Below are 19,501 nucleotides of genomic sequence, written 5' to 3'. Positions count from 1 at the left end.
TCAGTCAATATCAGAAGGATTTGAATTTGAATTCTGTACCCTCCCTCCCTCCTCTCACCCGCCTCAGGGCCCTCCTTCATTTCCCCCCACAAACCAACTTCTGTAATCAGAAGAATTCGCATAGACCCCAATGAAGTGGCATAAGCCAGTTGTGGCAGGAGACGTTACATCTGAGCAGATACTGAGCCGAAGGACTGACCCTAAGCAGGTCATGGAATAAAAGCCTCCAAATGGGGAAAAGGGGCCCCAGTTTCCCAGCCTTACTGTTGCCAACCCAGTTATAGGCCACCATTTTCTATTCTGCTTCCCAAAGGTGGAGAGAATACTTTACCTAAGACGAAGGTAAGGAAGGTGTAGTAGCAGAGGAGCAACATTGTACAAAGCAAAGCCCGCAGGTTGGCTGTGGTGGCCCCCTGATGCAGCTGCTGCAGACCGTAATCCTGGTGGGGAAGAAGAAATAAAAATAAGGTGGGGGTTGAGAGAGAGAGTCGGAGGGAACAGCTCTTTGTGGGTAAACGCAACAAAGATCAGCCATGTGAGAGTTCCATTCAGCAAAGGTCTCTGGATGAACAGACCCGGCTTCACCAGAATAATTCCCCAGGAAATACTCAGCTAATCAAAGAACAAGCTGGTGCAGAGGCCTACTACAAACACATCAACACCCATCCCAGCATGAGGGACGAAACAGCACACAATAGATAGCCTTAAAGATCATCAGGGCATTGTCCGTGTCTCTGGCCTGGAAGTGATGGCTTGAGGCGGCAAGTACATAGCCTCCAACATTTCTCCGATGACTATAGGGATGTTATCAATGATGATAACAATAACAGGTAGTTCTGGGTACCTAAAATGTATAGGAACTTATTCATGTATGCGACTACAGCGGCAAGAATGTTACTTGCCCTCAAATGGAAAAAAGCAGAAGTCCCAGCAAAGGAAGAATGGATACAAAAACTTATGGAATACGCAGAAATGGCGAAACATACCAGAATAATAAGAAATCAAGATAACAATTTTTTATTATAAAAAAATGGAAATGGTCTATTGAATATTTACAGCTAAATTATAAACAGATAAAAACATTGGCAGGATTATTGTAAAAACCTGCAGTTTTATAAGAGTATATATTTAAAGATGATTTATAAATGAGCAAATTAAGTTACTTTGGATATGCAGAAGATATAAAAAATAAATTTAAGGAACTGCAGAAAGAGGGGGAAGGAAGTCAAGTTTTGAAATGTCAATATGATTGTAAAATTAGTGAAATGTATAAAATTAGTGAAATGTATAAACTTGAAAAGTATAAATAAACAAACTTTTTAAAATGATAATGATGATACTAATAATAATTGTTGTGTTGTTGTTGTTGTTTTACTATTTATACCCCACCCATCCTACTGGGTTGTCCCAGCCACTCTGAGCAGCTTCCAACACAATATAAAAACATAATAAAACATTAAACATTTTTTAAAAATCCCTATACAGGGCTGCCTTCAAATGGCTCAAGGGTCAGATAACTCTATATTTCCCAACATTTCTCTGATGAAAATAGGAAGATCAGAAACTGGGACGGCTTCTGTAAATCTGGAACTGTCCCTGGAAAATAGGGACACTTGGGAGGGTCTGCAGCTGCAGGATTTGGGTGTTATTTGCCAGTCCACCTGATCCAGGTCTTGCAAGTCCTGAGTGTGTACAAGAACTATGAATAGAAAGCATTCTAGATCCAAGTCCTTAGATACACCTGTCAGACCACACACGGCTTCAGTGACACCTCTAAAAACATGGAAAGGTTCAGGTCAGGCCCACCCACTTTGTAGGTTTGGATTAGGCAAATGAGGTGGCCTCCAGATGTCAGACACAGCTCCTGTCAATCCCAGCCCGCCAATGGCCAGGGATGGTGGGACTTTTAGTCCAACAATATCTGGATGGTATTGTCTACACCAGGGGTGGCCAGCTCCCAAGAGACTGTGATCAACTCATAGAGTTAAAAACAGGCAGTGATCTACCCTGGGTTCAGGTCAAAGTTGTTGAGCATTTTTAGGAAGGAAAGCCCTGTTTTTTAGGGGTTCAGGTCAAAGTTGTTGTGGAGCTTCTTTTTATGGGCTGCAGGGCTAAAATGTCTAGGGGAGCCAAATTCCTTGGGCTTCTTTGGGGGGAGCCAGTGATCTACCACAGATGTCCAGTGATCTACCAGTAGATCACGATCTACCTGTTGGACGATCTACCCCTGGTCTACAGTTACATTAGAGGAAGGAAGAAATAATTGCCTTGATCTCTAGAAAAGCCTCTGCACATCTTAAGTGGTTGGAGGGAACTGCCAGATGGGTGCTAGAGCATGCAGAAGGTCCCGTCGACAGCATCTCCAGGCAAACTAAGCTCAGAAAGCAGGGCTAGGAAAGAGCTTTCTCTGCCCCAGGTTGCAGACAGATGCTACCCATCAAAGTAGATATACAGAGCTAGATAGGTAAATGACAGCATTTATATCTAGAAATAAGCAGACCACATTCTGCCTCTTCAAACACACACACACGGGCAGGCAGTCATACCTTGTCCCCTGAAAACCCTGCAAATTCCAGAAGTCTCAGGATTCGGGGTGGGAAAAGGGAGAGCGTCTGTGGAAGGAAGACATTGACATGAATGACAACGGACACACTTGTTGGGGAGAAATCCTCCTCCTAGACTTTGCCTTTCTTCAGCAGTGGAAAGCTCCACTTTTCGAGTGTGGTCCACTTGCAAATGGACACATCAGAAGCAGACAGTGTGGTCTCTTCCTGATGTTGTTAGGACTCCAATTTCCACCAGCCCCTGCCAGCTTGGCCAGTGGCCAGGAATGTTGGGAGCTGCAGCCCAGCAACAACTACAGAGAAGCTACTCCCTTCAGAGGGAAGGAGAGGAGAGATAAAAATGACTAACTCCAATGGGCTGCTGCTTGTAACTCAGTTTCTGTCCTTATAACCGCTGGGGAAGCGCATGCAGACTCACCAAGTTGAAGGCACCAATGCCCAGTGCAACTCCTCCCTCCAGATGGGCGCGAGAAGGAGAACTCGATGGCAACTGATTGGGCTGGATGAAGCTGTTGAGCTCCCTGCAAATGTAAGAAGGTTTAGAAAACCCCACTGCACCCTCACCTACCAGGAGTGAAGCATGGAACCCAGGCATCCGAACTCACAGTTTTCCTAACCACTAGACCACTCCCACCCTGTCCTTGAGCCGCAGAGTTTGAAGATACTTCATTGTTGTGACAGGGGATACGAGTGAATAGGAAATGCAATTCCTGCCCGCCCGCCCCCCCTCGCCACAAAATTGCTTTAAGGCAAAGAAGGGGTATGTTCTGGATTCAAACATCCAACACACATTTCAGGAACGGTCAGTCTAGAAAATGCTTGTCAAACAAGGCAGTCATGTCCTGGATGGCCACCGATATTGCTGTCCCAGTTTTCCAGAGATGTCCATGACACTTGTGGCCATTTCCGTGCTAATCTGGCAAGTAAGTGGGCAGATGGACATTTCTTTCCTCTCCTCTCAGATACAGACAGTTTCTCATGTGAAAGCATCCAAAAACTGGGAGTGGTTTCCTGACACTATGTGGGATGCATGCTGGAGCAGTAGGTACATCTCAGACTTTTCTCACACACATTCCTCTGCTGGCGTACAACACAAAGATAAATCACATGTTATTGGGACTGTACCATTCCAGGCTCAAATGGAGGGGGAAGAGAGGGGGGAGTGAATATTTCTTACACACACACACACCCCTAGCAAACCAACGGAAAGATTATGGTGCAGGGATTCTGTATCAGCTGAATTTCTCTGCATGCGCAGATTGTCCCAGAAACTTCTCCCTTCCTGAACCTGGCATGGAATCCAGTTCTCCTTGTTATGTACTTAAGTTCTCACCCTGGGCCAGCAGGGGGATACTGTAGATAGTTATGCAAATGAAGGGTCGAAAGTGACGTTCAGTGATTGGATAGTTTGTATGCAAATGAAGAATCGAAAGTGACATTCAGTGATTGGCTAGTTACAGAAAATGGTTACTGTTGCATTCTAGTGGAGCTCTATATAAGCAGGCTGACTGAGCTCCTCAGTTCAGTTCTGTTCCAGCTTACAAATAAAGAGCTGCTTTGGAAGAATCGTTGTGTCGTCTGATATGTTCGCCCACAACTTAACAGTCCTGCACCCTCTTCTTCATCTCATACCCTTCACTGGTGCTGCTTCTCATTCCCAACTTTGTGCTACCTGTGATTCAATACTACTCTGCTGTTCCAGCCCTGCCAGCTGTCACCACAACTCACCTGTAGATGAGGTAGCTGCTACGCACCTTGATTCCTCCTTTTATGAAATTCACCATGTTTTCATCCTGAAAGAAGAAAAGGAATTTTGAAAAGTCCTCAGCTTAAGGAAGATAACTCAAGGAGCTGATGTGTCTGTGTGATGCCTCCGGGACAACTGAATGCAAGCATCCATTGCAGGTCGCTGCTGTAAAGGGAAGGTACAAGCAGTGGGTACCTGGGCACATTGGTTCCAAGCTTGGCACGGATTGGGAATGGGGAAGCTGTGGTCCTCCGGATGTTGTTGGATGACCGCTCTGATCATCCCTGACCATTGGGCCAGGCATGCTGACTGGGGCTGCTGGGAGTCCAACAGAATCAGGAAGGCTGCAGGGTCCCCATCCCAGGCATGGATAGTGGAAGCTAATCGGAGAACAGGAAGGGGAATTGCTCCATGTTGGCCGGCTCTTGCCTGGCTTCCCCATAAGGCAGCATACAGAATCCTTGCATGCAGTCTGTGGCTTGTGTTACATATGAATCTGTGGATTGGGGCACTAAATATATATTGCAATTAAAGGTGGACCAGAGACATTTGCCTCCTGAAATCCAACCCATCAGAGAAAGGAGGAAGAAAAGTGGCTGTTTACCTGCACAACAAAGTTAACATAGAAGTGTGAGTGGCTGCAATGCTAAATCTCTGCTGCAGGAAGGAAAATGCCTCTGACTCCACCTGCTGCAAGACCTCTCTCAATGGGACACCTCCTGCCAAGGGGTCCTGCCCCACCACTTGAAAACTGCTGCCCTGGTGGCCTGTGCCCTGCAGTGGAGAGAAGCTCCCCTTACCTGCAGGAAGGTGAGGGCAGCCCGGTGCAGCAAGCATTCTGCGTAGCACACTTCTGCATGCAGCTCCTCTGCAATGGGGAAAGGGACAGGTTCAGGGAAGACATGTGTCATTCCTAACCAGGCTTACCATGTTCTCCTCTGTTCAACCCTTAAACATTCACATTCACCCACTGGAAACAGTAGCGCCAAAGAAAAAATACCATGGATCTTGCGAACATTTGGAAGCTGGACTGTTTACTTATTTGCAACACATCAGCCAATAATGAATATTCCCTGCCCCAAAAGTCAGGGGGAACCTCCAGACATTGCACACCTTATATTTATTCCTTTCCAGAAGCTACCCTGTGCCTACATCAAGACGAGCCAGAGAAGGTAATGTAAGGATTTCTGTACTGGATCCAAGATCCATATACAGTGGTACCTCTGGTTGCGAACGGGATCCATTCCAGAGGTCCGTTTGCAATATGAAAAGAATGCAACCCACAGTGGCACGTCTCTGCACGTGTGGGTTGCAATTCGTTGCTTCTGTGCATGCGTGTGATGTCATTTTGCACTTCTGCGCATGCGCGAGCGGCGAAACCCAAAAGTAACCCTTCCCGGTACTTCCAGGTCACTGCGGGACATAACCTGAAAGAACGTAACATGAAGCAGACGTAACATGAGGTATGACTGTAGTCCGACCTGCCTCCAGATGTCTCTGGCTAGTGCACAAACATTAGCTTTCCCCACCCCTCATAGACCGGGAAAAAAATGCAGTGGTCTTGAGCCCCCCAACTCTTCTCACCTTCAGTACAGGAATCTCCGCCTAGCCGACTGGAGAAGGATCCGGTCACTGTGCTTTTCCTCCGAAACCTACCAGAGGAACCCCAAAAGGGATGCATAGTTAGGTTCCACTTCCTCCATCCCAACCCCAAGAGAATGCAAGCTGGGCATCATCTTTGGGCTGTCAGCACCAACACCTTTCCCCTCCCCTCCCCTGAGCCTATGCCCACCCAACGACTCCCATCTACCCCTGAAGACCCATTTTCAAATTGAGGAAGAGAATGGTGCTTAAAGAAACAACTCTGAAGGGTATAAGACTTCCTGCTCCCCTGTGAGCAGCTGGCTTTAGTAGTATTGAATCCTGACTTGGATCAGGAGGAGAAAACGAAATACAGTGGTACCTTGGTTCTCGAACAGCTTAGTTGTCGAACAAATCGGCTCCCGAACGCCGCAAACCCGGAAGTAAACGCTCCGGTTTGCGAACGTTTTTCGGAAGCTGAATGTCCGGCGCGGCTTCTGCTTGAGTGCAGGCAGGGCTGTAACTAGAGGTGTGAGGCGGGCCCCCGCCAGGAGCGCAGGCGATGTGGGGGCACAAAACCAGCTAAAAAATATGTCCATAAATATAGGTAAAGGTAAAAGGACCCCTAACCATTAGGTCGATCGTGGCCAACTCTGGGGTTGCGGCGCTCATCTCACTTTATTGGCCGAGGAAGCCGGCGTACAGCTTCTGGGTCATGTGGCCAGCATGACTAGGCCACTTCTGGCGAACCAGAGCAGCGCACAGTAATGCCGTTCACCTTCCCGCCGGAGCGGTACCTATTTATCTACTTGCACTTTGACGTGCCTTCAAACTGCTAGGTTGGCAGGAGCTGGGACAGAGCAACGGGAGCTCACCCCATCACGGGGATTCGAACCGCCGACCTTCTGATCGGCAAGTCCTAGGCTCTGTGGTTTAACCCACACCGCCACCCGCGTCCAGTCCATAAATATAAATATTGATTATTGCCTCATAAGAAATGGTTTTAAATAGAGGGTGAATTGAATGGGGGGAGGGGTTAGAGGAGAGGTGGAAAGAATAGCTAATTTGTGCAGGAAGCACCCTGCAGCCAATCAGAAGCCACGCCTTGGTTTTCAAATGGTTTCTGGAGTCAAACAGACTTCCAAAATGGATTAAGTTTGAGAACCAAGGTACCACTGTACCCACTCACAAGTGATGCAGCCAGGTGAGGTTTTGGGCGAGAGCACCCCCTCCCCCCATTTAGAAGCTACTAACTTGACCAGACACCCCTTCAGAGGTGCCCTACAGAAACAGGCCTTATTCTCCACCCCAAAAGCTCCCCCAGGCTGTCCCCACCTCTGGCAGATTTCCTGTGCCTCTTTCATTGTGTGTCCAGCATGAACAATGTCGTCGTGCTCAAAGGTCATCATGGCTTGCATTTCCAGAATGGTGGCATAGATTAAGGCATGGTACATGCTCTCTTTGGCCCTGTCGAAAGGGATCAAAAAAAGGAAGCAGGTGTAGTTGCAGGCAATATAGTTTTTTTAATTAGTGATGGCAATAGCTAGGGAGGGTTGTATTGTTTCCTCCATGTTTCTCATATTTGCCCACAAAAGGATGTGGGACGGGGGGGGGGGGGAGACATTTGAATTTCACCCGTATGCACCTGAAAATCAATGCCCAGCACTATAACAAGGAAAGAAAGAGATGGTCACATTCCTGATCACAGTTCATTAAGTTATAAAAAGGAGAAGGGTCAACACTTGAAGATTTTGGAATGTCCTCCGCCCAGCGTAGACTCTGCTGGGGTTGAATCCACATAGCCCAGCTATCTGCTGAGTTGAACCCATGAACCAGGATTCGAACCAGTCTAATTTCTTTGAAGCCACTGCCAGAAATCCACATACTTAACGAAGTTACAAATGAAGCTTTGTGAGAATAATAGCATGCAGGAGGTCTTTCTAAGACAGGGAGAGGTTTGAAGAACAATATTCAATGGCATTCTTCTGCTTTTAGGAAAAGCAGAACTCTCCTTTTCATCTATTTTTCTTCCTCTGCTTTTGCTGGCAAAGACAGGAGCAACCTCCCACACACAGGGAGGGCTTTGGGTTTTGTTCGCATTTCTTTTCCAGCGTGCACAAAAGGTGCAAACCTCCATCTTCTAACTTGCACAGAGGTGCTTACCATTAAAGGTATTTGCATACTGCTTTCCTTAAACAAAAAGCAGATTGGGCACGCACACACAAAACATTTAAAGCACAGTAACGAACTCCACAGATTTGACAGACCTCATTAAATACATATTTCTGTAGCCAACCAATAAAAGTCACATGCCATGGCTGAGGCGTTTGTCTCAATTTCCAAAGGTCATGTGAAATTAATATATGGGTTTTGCAACCCCTCCAGAATGCTAAATGGTGGGATGTGCTCTGGTACTCCAAGCACCACCACAAAAGTTGAAGTGGTTTCTCCCATTTGGGATTATAATTTTTTTGTTTTACATTTGCAGGTAATTTCCAGGTCACTCTCCTCTCCTATACCACATCACTAAACTGGAACTAGACCAGGGCTGGGCGATATCTGGTTTTCAGCATCGTGTGATATATCACCAGCTAAGCATCGCAATATACCAATATATCACTGTGTCTGAAATAAGGATGGAGCTACAGTACATGGAGACATTGGCTGGCATCACAGTTTTTCCTGCATCGTGATTTTTGCTGACGCCTGCTCTTACGATTCGCTGCTCCCTGCATGAGGTAGTGCAGAGCTACTTGTTGTTGTTGTTTATTAAATTTATATGCCGCCTTATACCAGGGGGAGGGAGTCTCAGGAAGGCTTCTAGTCCCCCTCCCTCCAATAATTGTTGTTCCACTGTGTTGTTGTTTTAAAATATTGCTACTATCGCTACTGGAGGAGACTCTTGAGACTCCCATGGACTGCAAGAAGATCAAACCTATCCATTCTGAAGGAAATCAGCCCTGAGTGCTCACTGGAAGGACAGATCCTGAAGCTGAGACTCCAATACTTTGGCCACCTCATGAGAAGAGAAGACTCCCTGGAAAAGACCCTGATGTTGGGAAAGATGGAGGGCACAAGGAGAAGGGGACGACAGAGGACGAGATGGTTGGATGGTGTTCTCAAAGCTACCAGCATGAGTTTGACCAAACTGTGGGAAGCAGTGGAAGACAGGAGTGCCTGGCGTGCTCTGGTCCAGGGGGTCACGAAGAGTCAGACACCACTAAACGACTAAACAACAACAACACTATCACTACTATTATGGATTTGGTCACATCCTTCTTAGCACAACCACACACCCTGTTCCAGCCAGAAGTGACTACAAAGTTCGAAACAATGACAAAGTGCACAAATCAAATTCTCCTCCAAGGCCACTTGGTCTCACTATCCATAGACTCCCTTCGTTCCACCTTACCAATTTGTTTTGGTTACACACCAAGGGCCACTCAGGTGCTCCAGGGAAGGAGTGCTGGAGGAAGGTTCAACAGCTTATTCGGGAGGAGAGGGAAGCCCTGGGTCTGATGTGTCCCCCCGTCCCCTACTTTCTGCAAAGGTGACTGGATCAGGCCCTTTCCCCACTCACCTGGGTTGCAGCATCTCCAAGCTCTCACTGAACTGGTTTTTCAGGAAGCAGTTCAGCGCTTCTGTGCACTCGGCCAGGGCAGCCTCCAGGGAGCTGCTGCGGAGAAGGAAGGTGCAGAAAGAGAGAGCTCAGTTAGCCTCCCCCGAAATGGCCCATGAGACCTTTGGTAAGAGAGTCACAATCCACACATTCAGAACACATTTGAATCACATGGCTTCCCCACCCCCACCCCTTGCCGGAAGCCTGGGAACTGTAGTTTGGAAAGCAAGCCAGGAATTGTAGTCCTGTGAAGGGTGAACTACAGTTCCTAGAATTCTTGGGGGGAAGCCATGTGATTTAAGTGTTGGCACGACATACTACTTCAGTGGTACCTCGGGTTAAGAACTTAATTCGTTCTGGAGGTCCGTTCTTAACCTGAAACTGTTCTTAACCTGAGGTACCACTTTAGCTAATGGGGCCTCCCGCTGCTGCCGTGCCGCCGCCCGATTTCTGTTCTCATCCTGAAGCAAAGTTCTTAACCCGAGGTAATATTTCTGGGTTAGGGGAGTCTGTAACCTGAAGCATCTGTAACCCGAGGTACCACTGTACAGAGAAACATAGTCTAAGTGGGAGCCCTAAAAGGAGACAAATAATAATAATAATAATAATAATAATAATAATAATAATAATAATTGTATGCCGCCCATCTGACTGGGTCGCCCCAGCCACAATGTATGCCCAAGAGGTCCATGGTTCAAAACCACACTTCGCACCAGCAGCTTCAGACAGGCATAACAGTGTGTCATACATACCAGTCAGCCATCCTGTTTTTAACTGGGACATCCCAGAATGACAGAAGCCATCCTGGTGTTTGATCGGATTCCGAAATGTCCCATCTTTTAGTCTTGCAGAAGAGCACAAGACTTGTTTTTGGGTTCCTCACAAGTCAGTTGGCTCATTTTGAAAATGAGAGAAAATTGTGTAGCACCCCTTCTTAGTGGGAGGCTGGAGCTGTGCTCTGTGTGCCCTCTGCCACCTGCATATCTCCTGAGCACAGTCACCTCTTCCTCTCCAAGGAGGCGGTCCAGCTTCACTCTCCTTCTGGCCACAAGAAGGACCCCAAGGATGCTGCCAGCTGCAGGCTCTGCACTCCAGCTGCCACTGCTGCTCTTGGTGGCCCTCCCAGGGTCCTCACCGAGGCCCACCCACTGCTGCGCACCCTGCATGATGCTGCCTTCACCCTCTTGCTGCTGGTCGGGTAGAGGGAGTGCTTCTACCAGGCCACAGCTCCATAGAGCTCAAGTACCAGGTACGGGGGGGGGGGAGGGCGGGTTGGATGGGGCGGTCCAGAACCCAGCCCCCGATCAGGCGCATTGGGAATGAGGTGGTTGGGCAAATGGCCCTCTTCTTCGTGCTTAGTGCCTGGTGGTGGTGGAGGAGAGCAGCAGGTAGACTGCTCCTGACGGTGGGGTTTCCACTAAATGGGTTTTACTTCTGACAAGACCTGCCTAGGAGAGCGTTACCAGAGTGACTATTTTTCAGTGTACAGTATAAAGCCGTAGATGAGGGGTTTTTTAAAAAAAAATGTTTTTAAAGAGAGACGTAAATACCATTTCCTCATCTAACTAATCCTCAGATTAACCCTGTGAGGTATTAGGACAGGGTTCGTTGAACTGAGAGGGGAAACAGGGATGGCCTAAGAAAGTCAGATTTTGTCTCGTGCTATCAGGGGAAGGCTTCCTGCTTCCTTCCCTCCCGCAGAGGCTAGAAGGGAAGGGCCTGGTGTTTCTGTTTGTGAAAGCAACAACCTCCCACCCAGCTGGCGCACTTTACTCAGCCCTTCCAGCAAGCACAGAGTTACCAAGTTTGAACACTAAGCAAACACAGGCTTGGCAAGGCCTTTGCCAGCACATCCACCCCACCTTGTTCAAACAGGGCCGAGGACCTGGGTCCTCAGAGGCCAGACATGCCCTGCTGACGCTCCAGATGGTCTTCTGAGGGAGATGGGGCAAGTCCCAGAAATACTGGGTTGGCCACAGGGCTAAGTCCCTGGTGATCCCTGCTTCAATCCCTGGCTTATCATAGCAAGCTGCACTGGGCCACCGAACCCAGTTTTATCTACATGGGCTGATAGCAGCTCTCTAGTATTTAAAGCAGGAGTCTTTTCCTAGAAGGTTCCAGGGATTAAATGTAGGATGCTTTGCTTTCACCGCTGAGCCTTTCATCTTCAAGTTAGAGACGTCCACTTAAAGGAGGACTGGGGAACCAGTGGCCCTCCAGATGTTGCTGGACTACAACTCCCATCATGCTTGACTATTGGCCACACTGGCTAGAGCTGCTGGGAGATGGAGTCTAACAACATCTGGAGGGTCACAGGTTCCTCACCCTAAAGGGTCTCTCAGGCAGAGGGTGCTTAGCGCTATCCTACCAGATACGCAACTTGATAGCTGCACCACCTGCAGCACTCCAAGGAATCCTGATCGTAAATATCAGGATCTGAGAGAGAGAGAGAGATTTGCCTGAGATCTCAGAGAACTTCTGTCCATCACAAAGCCATTCATGAGGAGCCACTGCTCTGAATTGCAGAGTAGCAGCTAATATATAGCAAGCAGCATTCGAAATCCGCCAGGCGCATTTTGCACCTGGCTAGCGGCCATTGGCGACCAAGTGAAGATGCTCAGGCTCCAGGATGGTGCCTGACGTCTCCACCATCTTGAGATACATGCCTGGGAATCTCTATTATATTTTATCTGCACAGTCAGAATGAATTTCAGGAACCAAAACATCATATTGAAAAATATGGCTTTGAAGCCGCCTGGCCCCAAAATGGCAACTAGGCATTCCGTTTTGGCGACTGTAACTGTGGGTTTAAGGAGCCGCTGGACCCCTAGCTTATATACTGTATCTGAGTTTCTAACACTGATAGCAAGTCAGGAAGATCCTGGCTGAAGTATAGTTGTCACAGTGGCCTGTAACCATTAATGGCCACCTCACACGCTTAACCTGAAGCCATCTCAGCCCAGGCACTAACTCTGCAATGTGGATGTCGCAGCACAGCTTACCTTTCATGTCAATCATGATTACCCCACAAACCCCACTGAAATAAGAGGGGCTATAAACATAGCAGTCAATTTTTCCCTTTTCTTGCAAGGAATCCTATTCGGAATAAGGGAATTTCCCTTTTAAAAAGGGAAACGTTGACAGCTATGGCTATAAATGGACCACCATAATAACTGGCTTCCTGGATCACACCATTTGGTCCTGCATTTGGGCTCCAGATGTTTGTGTGCCCTCAAGCAAACAAGGCACAGAGGCCTATATCTCCTGGGCTGCTCCTGTCCTGAGCATCTACTGTTTACTTATGAACCTGCAGGTGGAAATTTACACCTCAGAAACCAAATTATAAATTATAAAATGCAAAGTTCAGATTTCAGACTTGGACACCTTCATTTTAAGATCATAGATAGATAGATAGATGATAGATAGATAGATAGATAGATAGATAGATAGATAGATAGATAGATGATAGATAGATGATAGATAGATAGATAGATAGATAGATGATAGATAGATAGATAGATGATAGATAGATAGATAGATAGATAGATAGATAGATAGATAGATAGATAGATATAGATAGATATAGATGATAGATAGATAGATTAGATAGATAGATAGATAGATAGATAGATAGATAGATAGATAGATAGACAGACAGACAGACAGACAGACAGACAGACAGACAGACAGACAGACAGACAGACAGATATGAAGTTCTACTTTGGATGCAGATGGGAGGGAACACCGCAAAGAGGTTTTTGAAAAGTCAAACATCCCATCGCTCTGAGTTTTGACCCTCAGTATTCTCAGCAAATACTGCAGGCAGCTGGAGGCTCTTTCTTCCTAAGGAACGAAACCGCATGCAAGATCATCCACAACTAAATCAGGTCCCAGTTGCAGAGGTGGTCAGCCTTCTCAACATATCAGACCCATCATCCCTGACCACTGGGCTCCACTGGCTGTGGCCAACACGAGAGTTCAAGATGCTGCCCCCAACCCGGTTTGAGAACTTCCCAATTCAAAATCCACGCCACAAAATCCTGCTTTATGCTCCACACGTTCAGAGGTGTGCTTTGTCTTGGGTCAATGTGCGTAGCCTTTCTGCTCAGTTAGGGTCACTCACAAGGACTCGCCTTCCCCCTAACCCTACACTTGCCGCCCTGGGAAACATAAGGGAGACAAAGGGCGGGGGGCAGGGGGGGTTGAGGGCAAAATAACTGGTGGCACCAAAGAGGAGATGACTGAGAAGCCCCAGCAGGGGGCTGGACCAGACGGGCCTTTGTCAGGAGGCCTTGGGGAGAACCTCATCCAAGAGCATCAGGACTCCAGGGACACCCTGCATCTCCCATCTCTTCCCTCGCCACCCCCCCCCCGCGCAAAAAAACCCTTCCATTTGTTAAGTGCTGTCTTATGCCCACCCCCACCCCCGTTGAACCCCAGGGACCCTGGCTTGGTCTCCCTTTTCCACTCCTTATTGAAAGCACACCCCCCCCCATTTTTTAGCCCAAAGGGGGGGTCACCTCTCTTCGCAGGATCGCTCCCCCCCCCCCGTTCAGCCCTCTGCCTTGGAGAGAGACTGCATTGCAGTGCCCCCGAGTCAGAGCCCTAAAAGTCTCCTCCGCCTAGGAAGCGGGATTTTTTTTTGGGGGGGGGGAGCGGGAAGGAAGGAAAGGAGGAGAGATGGAGCCGCTTTCCGTCCGGCAGCGAGGAGGGCTGCTGGTTTCCCTGCCTCGCTCACCTCCTTACCTGCTGCTGCTGCCGCCGCCGCCTTCCAGAGCCATGCCGGGAGAGGTGCCAGGCCGGGAGCAGGAGTCGCACTCGCAGCCCCTTCAGGAATGCCAGGCGACACGCAGGCGAAGCGGCCGGGCTCGGCCGGGCTCCGCCCTGCAGGTGGCTCCCTCCCATCCCCTACCTGGGCTGCGGAGCACAGGTGACAACTCCGCCCTCCCCTTCCTGCCACCCGGACCGTGCCGGATTCTCGCCTCCCCCAGCCCGGCAGCGCCTCGTGCAAGAGGTCTGGACCAAAAGCAGGCAGGCAAAAGTCACAGCCACGAATATAATGCATATACACACCTCCCCCAAACCAGACAGCTTTTCGGGTCTCTTTTCTCGCTTTCCCTGGAAGGGCTCCTGCGGATATTCGACAGGCGCGCCTGTGCCAGCTGTTCCTTCCCATTGTCTTAAGACACAGATGGAGAGAGGGAAAGGGAAGAAGGGTCTACTGAAAAGGTGCTCAGGGTTGGGCATCCATGTGCAAAACTTACGAAACAAGTCACCAACTTTTGTTATGGAAAATTACAAGCACCCCTTGCCAGACTGTTGCTTGTTGTTGTTGTTTAGTCATGTCCGACTCTTCGTGACCCCATGGACCAGAGCACGCCAGGCACTCCTGTCTTCCACTGCCTCCCGCAGTTTGGTCATACTCATGTTTGTAGCTTCGAGAACACTGTCCAACCATCTCGGCCTCTGCTGTCCCCTTCTCCTTGTGCCCTCCATCTTTCCCAACATCAGGGTCTTTTCCAGGGAGTCTTCTCTTCTCATGAGGTGGCCAAAGTACTGGAGCCTCAGCTTCACAATCTGTCCTTCCAGTGAGCACTCAGGGCTGATTTCCTTCAGAATGGATAGGTTTGATCTTCTTGCAGTCCAGGGACTCTCAAGAGTTTCCTCCAGCACCATAATTCAAAAGTGTCAATTCTTCGGCGATCAGCCTTCTTTATGGTCCAGCTCTCACTTCCATACATCACTACTGGGAAAACCATAGCTTTAACTATACGGACCTTTATTGGCAAGGTGATTGTTGCTTAGGGTCTGGCAACATTTTAAGCTTGTTCCAAGCACCCCAGGTATATGCATTTATCCTGGTGGTATAGCCTTTACAACAGTCCTGGAAGATAAGGTCTTTACTATCCCCCTTTCGCAGATGGCAAGACTGAGGGTGAGAAAATAGTATCCACCCACCTATCCGGCTTCTCCTTAATCAATTTCCAATCCCAGACTGGATTACAAAAAGAAAAAGCATATACACATGGGTAAAATCACAGCACTTTTCAAGAGGGTTCTAATTTTGGTTAGGTAAAAGTTGCTTCCTTTACCACAGATCTCCCAGAATCATAGAATAGTAGAGTGGGAAGGGACCTATAGAGCCATATACAATGCAGGAATCACAGCTATGGAAACTGCAATTGTTTAGGCTTGGTTAGCGCCAAAAGAAATATCAGCCTCAAAAACTTTAATTGCTTCCTTGAGATGAATTTCAGGAATAGAAAGAATCCCTTCATTCGCTATCTGCCCTAAAGAACAGGGCAGCTTTATTATTTCCTCTTTCATTGATCTGTTTCTGCACTAAATGTGACCAAACCTGCTTTCTGGAAACGCCCAGAGTCTTGCAGAATGGCCATGTGGTATGGGGAAGTCCACAGGGCAACAGCTATTTTAAGCACCCAGTAAACTTTAAGAAGAGCAGTTCTAAGCTCTGTTAACGTTGGGCAAATGTCACTTGGCTTTCGAAGCTGTTCTGTGGAGGTACTAGGATGTAAAGGAGTTCAGTAAGCTAGCAATAGAAAACTCAAATCACAAGTCACACACTAAAATAGCAGCTGCACTGACCAACAAGGGAATGATAAAATTTACAAAGAACTTGTAGCATTAAAAGTCCTTGTTAAGGAAATGCATGAGAATATGAGGTTGAGTAAAATATTTGGGTCCTGATTAGGGATCTTCTGATGCTTTGGAGATATAGGAGCTTGTGTCTGTGTGCAGTAGCTAGAATCCTAGAGAACTGAAATCTACACCCCTTTTGTTAAATATTCTCCAGATGTTTAGCTGCTAAAGAAGTCCCCAAATGTTCTCGAGGTATTTTATACCTGCGTACCTGACAGCCAGTGGCATCTGATTTCAACATTTGATAACTGCAATTGATACTTTGCAGTATTTGATAGTTGGCAAGCAATGGGTTTTAGTACTGGAGTGTACTGGTGTTTGATTTTTTTAAGGTAAAGCGTGGTCTAAACCACTGAGCCTCTTGGGCTTGCCAATCAGAAGGTCAGCAGTTCAAATCCGCAATATGGGGTAAGTTCCCATTCCTCTGTCCCAGCTTTTGCCAACCTAGCAGTTTGAAAGCACACCAGTGCAAGTAGAGAAATAGGTACCGCTGCAGCGGGAAGGTAAATGGTGTTTCCATGCACTCTGGCTTCCGTCACAGTGTCCTGTTGCACCAGAAATGGTTTAGTCACGCTGGCCACATGATCTGTAAAGCTGCCTGTAGACAAGCACCGGCTCCCTCAGCCTGAAGCAAGATGAGCACTGCATCTCTTAGTCACCTTTGACTGGTCTTAACCATCTAGGGGTCCTTTACCTTATTTAAAAAGCACTCTGCTTTCAAAATAGCATATCCCCAGAAAAAATATCCCACATTAACATCTGCATTGCAGAGGATTTGAGAGGGGTGGTATGTGCACTCAATTTGCTTGGGCCAATGCTGGTCCTTTCCACTGCCTACTGGTAAACTGAGGATTTGCATAAAAATATACCTAATAAGTGCATGGTTGCACATTGCAAAGAAAGAACAATATGAGTGGCTACATTGTATTCAGCTGTTGCTCTAAATGGGAAACCACAATAAGACTCCCAAAGAAGCCAAGGTTCCCCAGAAGAGATAATTAGGACTTGTCGATCAGAAGGTCGGCGGTTCAAATCCCCGCGATGGGGTGAGCTCCCGTTGCTCAGTCCATGCTCCTGCCAATCTAGCAGTTCGAAAGCATGTCAAAGTGCAAATAGATAAATAGGTACCACTCCGGTGGGAAGGTAAACGTTTCCGTGCACTGCTCTGGTTCACCAGAAGCGGCTTAGTCATGCTGGCCACATGATCTGGAAGCTGTACGCCAGTTCCCTCGGCCAGTAAAGCGAGATGAGTGCCGCAACCCCAGAGTCGGCCATGGCTGGACCTAATGGTCAGGGGTCCCTTTACCTTTACTTACTTATTAGTCAGTATTTATAGCTGACATGTACCTATTCTAAAGCATGAAGAAAGCAAAATACATACCTGAATTTTGCTTTACAACTCATGAAAAACTGAATTGTGAAATTAGAAAATTATTTGCAGATGTTCAGAGTCTGCATATTTGCTTCAGCTCTGTGGCTGCGACTCAGAATCAGCCGACTCCACCCTGAACTGAAGAGATCCTACAACTCTCAAGCAACTTCAAGAGCTCTGTGAGAAAGATGCTGCCACTAAATAGGCACATTTCAGCTGCCTTTATTCTTCCCTTCCGTTCATGCATAAAACCTTTCTTGTCAACAACCAGGCCTCTGTCATTCCCAAGGTCTTCAAGCACAATCAGACGTTAAAAACAAAACAAACAGCGTTAAGGAAGCCCACACAGATCCTTGCCTAGAAATGAAGAAGCATATGGTGCAAAACAGGTGGCAAGTCGTGTGCACCTCAGAGAAGTGGATTTAATTCCAACATTTGGATAGAAGTGTGATGCTAACCGGCATTACCTCAGGGGTTGGTAGCTAAATTGCTTCCAGGCTCCTGCCATGGCATTTCCACAGGTGCCAAGGGCCCAGTTGTTTGATCCTCACAGTTGCAATCTGGCCTCTCAGCTCCCAACACCAGCTGTGCCTCAAGAGGTGGTTGCTTAGCAACCAACAAAGCAAGGCCTTGCCGCTGCGACAGTATTCCAGGGGCGTGCCTCCTCCTGCCAGACATCCCTGGGGAGCTGTGCCAGGGGAAGGCCTGCCTCTTCTGTCAATCATCTGCTTGGTTTGCCAGCAGACACCAAGCCTGTCCCTTAGTCTCCTGCAGAGCTACTGAAGGGTTGTTGGAAACTGAGGCATGGTAGGAAAATACAGCAAAAGCCCTCCTCGTTTCTAATAAGACCTGGAGTTTTGTGCCTATACTGCAAGCACATTCCATGAAGAAACCCTGATCTAGCCCTTTTACCAGGTTCCAGACCAGCTGACCTTCTGACGGAGCCCCACATTTTTCATTGCACCCTCCAACACTTTTGGCATGTCATAAAGGTAAAGATAAAGGAACCCTGACGGTTAAGTCCAGTCGCAGACGACTCTGGGGTTGCGGTGCTCATCTCACTTTACTGGCCGAGGGAGCCGGCATTTGTCCGCAGTTTTTCGAAGTCATGTGGCCAGCATGACTAAGCCACTTCTCGCACAACGGAACACCAAAACCAGATCAGCGCACGGAAACGCCGTTTACCTTCCCGCCGTTTACCTGTTTATCCACTTGCAGTGGCGTGCTTTTGAACTGCTAGGTTGGAAGGAGCTGGGACCAAGTAACAGGAGCTCACCCCCCCCAAGTCGCTTTTCATAGCACTCAGCAAATTTTTACGATACGATAATCTTTATTGCAGAACAAAATTGGAAAATCTACATTAGACATTCAAAAACCCACAAGCCTGTTATCCCAGCTATCCCAGCCTGGTTAGCCCTTAAAAACTCTGATACCCCATAATTGAATACAATATACTCACATAAAGACTACCTTACAGTGTTTAAAACCAAAATCACATTTGGATAGAAACTGTTTCTCATGTCGCTAGTCCTAGTCTTTATAACCCTGTCCCTTCTTCCAGAAGCAAGAAGCTGAAAGAGATCATTCCCGGGGTGCGCACTATCTCTGCAGCTTTTTTATGGCACCTGGAAGCATAGATTTGATCCAAGGTGGGAAGAGTGCACCCAGTTATTCCCTCCACAGTCTTTACAACCCTGGACAGCATTGGTTTTTCCTGACCGTGCAGCTCCCAAACCACACACACAGACCGTAAGTTAATACACTCTCAACAGTACAATGGTAAAATGCCATCAACAGGTCCTTTGAGAGGTTATTTTTCTGGATTCTCAGAAAATAGAACCTCTGCTGTGCTCTCTTCATCAGGTCTTTGATGTTTTCTCCCCAGGTTAGGTCATCTCTCAGCTCCATTCTTAGAAATCGAAACACCGAGACCTGTTCCTCAGGACAGCAAAGTTTTT

General features: G+C 47.7%; 1 protein-coding gene across 8 annotated transcripts in view; it reads right to left on the bottom strand.

Moving 5' to 3' along the window:
- Positions 1 to 19,501, bottom strand: part of LOC309359899 (tetratricopeptide repeat protein 39A-like) — a 40,491-nt gene that overhangs the window by 17,386 nt on the left and 3,604 nt on the right. For 4 of the 8 annotated variants that reach the window (XR_014163926.1, XR_014163927.1, XM_081894249.1 and 1 more), the window contains exons 1-9: positions 14,250 to 14,847; positions 9,473 to 9,568; positions 7,228 to 7,359; positions 5,896 to 5,963; positions 5,112 to 5,179; positions 4,293 to 4,357; positions 2,983 to 3,085; positions 2,547 to 2,612; positions 332 to 440 (exon numbers count right to left, since the gene is read on the bottom strand). Coding sequence is in view for 6 of the 8 variants with exons in the window: in XM_081894249.1 (XP_081750375.1) it covers positions 332 to 440; positions 2,547 to 2,612; positions 2,983 to 3,085; positions 4,293 to 4,357; positions 5,112 to 5,179; positions 5,896 to 5,963; positions 7,228 to 7,359; positions 9,473 to 9,568; positions 14,250 to 14,416 (874 nt within the window). In the remaining 2 variants the exon portion in view is untranslated. Of the gene's footprint in view, positions 1 to 331; positions 441 to 2,546; positions 2,613 to 2,982; positions 3,086 to 4,292; positions 4,358 to 5,111; positions 5,180 to 5,895; positions 5,964 to 7,227; positions 7,360 to 9,472; positions 9,569 to 14,249; positions 14,848 to 18,010; positions 18,269 to 19,501 lie in introns of those variants that run through there. The other 4 variants (XM_081894251.1, XM_081894252.1, XM_081894250.1 and 1 more) reach the window with 4 other exon arrangements.

This window comes from Podarcis melisellensis (genome assembly GCF_964234715.1).
Source record: "Podarcis melisellensis genome assembly, chromosome: 17".
In the NCBI taxonomy this organism is placed as follows: Eukaryota; Metazoa; Chordata; class Lepidosauria; order Squamata; family Lacertidae; genus Podarcis; species Podarcis melisellensis.
Note: the sequence above shows the minus strand (reverse complement) of the source record. Positions and strands in the feature narration are given on the sequence as shown.